The sequence below is a fragment of the Buceros rhinoceros genome, unplaced genomic scaffold, assembly GCF_000710305.1.
Source record: "Buceros rhinoceros silvestris isolate BGI_N320 unplaced genomic scaffold, ASM71030v1 scaffold1681, whole genome shotgun sequence".
Lineage (NCBI taxonomy): Eukaryota > Metazoa > Chordata > Aves > Bucerotiformes > Bucerotidae > Buceros > Buceros rhinoceros.
In genome coordinates, this window is record NW_010395866.1 from 8,907 (window position 1) to 11,019 (window position 2,113).

The window sequence follows — 2,113 nt, forward strand, 5'->3', positions numbered from 1 at the left end:
TTCCTGCTGCATTGGCTCCCGAACAGATTGGTTCATGGTGAGAGTGATGATTTTCATATGCTTCAACGTGGTATGTTGTTCAGACCTTTTTCAAATATCTCTAGAGTATGTTTTTTGTTTTGTTTCTAAAAACTATAAAAAGGCAACAGTCACATGATTTAATTTTTTTTCCCCCTTCTAAACCTCTTACCTTCCTTTTCTGTTTTAAAATTATTTTCAGCTGCATCAGGAAGCAGTAATAACTCTACGAAATGTGTTTCGGTTAAGTCACCTACTCAGTGTCTTAGACTCGGCCTCTCCAGACTAGCAAGAGTCAAACCATTGCATCCCAGTGCTACTAGCAGTTAAGTGGTCAGTGACAAGGTGCCACATGGAGGAAAAAAGACTGGAAAGTGTTTTGCTTAAAAATAGAGGGTTGTCAGCAAAAGCTTCATGGCATCATCCATCTTGGAGGACTGTTGTTTATTTACATGTCTAATACAGTAATGAGGTTTTACTCTGCAAAATGCTAAGCATCCTTAAGGGCCACTGAATAGTAGTATTACTTAATCAAGGTGACATCTGGGTCACCAGCTCTTTGATGGGTTATACTCAGAGATGTGGGTTTGTGATCATTTTAATTCTCTGACATTTAAACTCTGTCATTAAAATAGTCTAGACAGCACTGTGGCAGTTACAGAATTTACATCCATCTCAAATGGATTCTTAACACAAGTGAAAGCCACAGTTTAAAAAATACTTCTTTGAAGAGTTAAGTTACTACTTTCCACCCTCTTCTTGGAAAGTTTGTCACCACTTTCAAACTCTGTTCATGTTTGCATATCTTATGTGGATTTTAAGGAATTTTTATATATTTTATCTATACTTGTTTTTTAGAATGTTGTATTTAAAAAAAACTAAAATAAAATACTCTATAATTGAATTAATCGTATTAATTGACTTTATTAATTTTGAAAATCACTTCTAAACTTTGGCTACAGTCTGGCAAACATTATCGCATGTCCATACTGTTACTGGAAGTCAGCAGCATTAGTCAGGCTCAGATGGTGAGGATTTTGCTCTGACCTTCTTGGTCTTTGTTGAAGACCGTGATACCACGCATAGTGAGCGGATTTTGTAAAGCATTGAGGTGGTAGTTACAGAGCAGTGAGACTGAACTTTCAAACTTAGGAGTTCACAATGTAAATAATTTCCTGTCTAAGCATATTGACTGTGTCAGATGACACAGCAGATGCCTTTCTCCGTGTTACTTGAGGGATCTGGTCATGAGTGAGCGAATTGTCTTTGCAAAGGAGTATACAGCTCTATTCACAGAAGAAAGCATGGCACTGCCTAAAGTAAAACTATGGCATGACAAATGACTTTTTAACTGTATAGCACTTACGCTATTAAAACGTTACTAATAAATGCATATTTATTACAAACAGTATGTATGTTGCCTTGTGGAAGGAATGAGGAGAAATCTGTGGATGCAAACCTGTTTCTCAGAAACAAGGAAATGTGGGTGTTGTGATGTGTAATCTTGCATCATCTGTGGTTTGAATGCCTGACTCCTGGCATGGAGTCACCCAGCCCTGAGTGCACTGTGCTCCAGCGCACTGGCCTGAGAGAGTTTAGGAGTGAGTTGCCGTCTCTAGTGCTTGTCTGACTTGGTCATGAGCCGTCTCAGCTTGATAAAATGGCACATCGGAAAATGCTGGAAGTTTGCAGCAGGTTGCCATCAGATGAGCCTGGAACTGCTCCCAAACAAGGGAGGCAGCAGGTGGAAAGGTACAATGCTTGCGTCGGCTGGTTTGTAGCGTGTCCGCTGTGGTATTCCTCTCCTTGATTCCTTTTCTTTGTGCTTACATACTGTCCTGGTTTGAGCTAAACTTCCTGGTTTGAGCTGAAACTTCCTTGGTTAATGGACAAATAGGAATTATTCCATGCAAATACGACGATTCCGCATTTAATTGGTTAAGAGAGTCAGGTGCAGTGTTACGTGTTAAAGTTATATAACCCAGCAGCCGCGGGGAGTGTTCTCTCTCGGTCTCCCGGACTCCATGAAGGGAGCGCTCCCGCAGGTTGCTGGCTGGCGAAACCAGGCCTGCTCGGGCCGACCAGCCGAAACACT

At 40.8% G+C, this 2,113-nt stretch overlaps 1 protein-coding gene across 1 annotated transcript in view; it reads left to right on the forward strand.

Annotated features, from left to right (window-relative positions):
- The window catches only part of RAD51AP1 (RAD51 associated protein 1), an 8,401-nt gene extending 8,053 nt beyond the window's left edge, over positions 1-348 (forward strand). The window contains exon 8 of the mRNA XM_010145686.1: positions 221-348. Within this exon, the coding sequence (XP_010143988.1) occupies positions 221-348 (128 nt within the window). The remainder of the gene's footprint in view (positions 1-220) is intronic.
- The last annotated feature ends 1,765 nt before the right edge of the window (positions 349-2,113 follow it).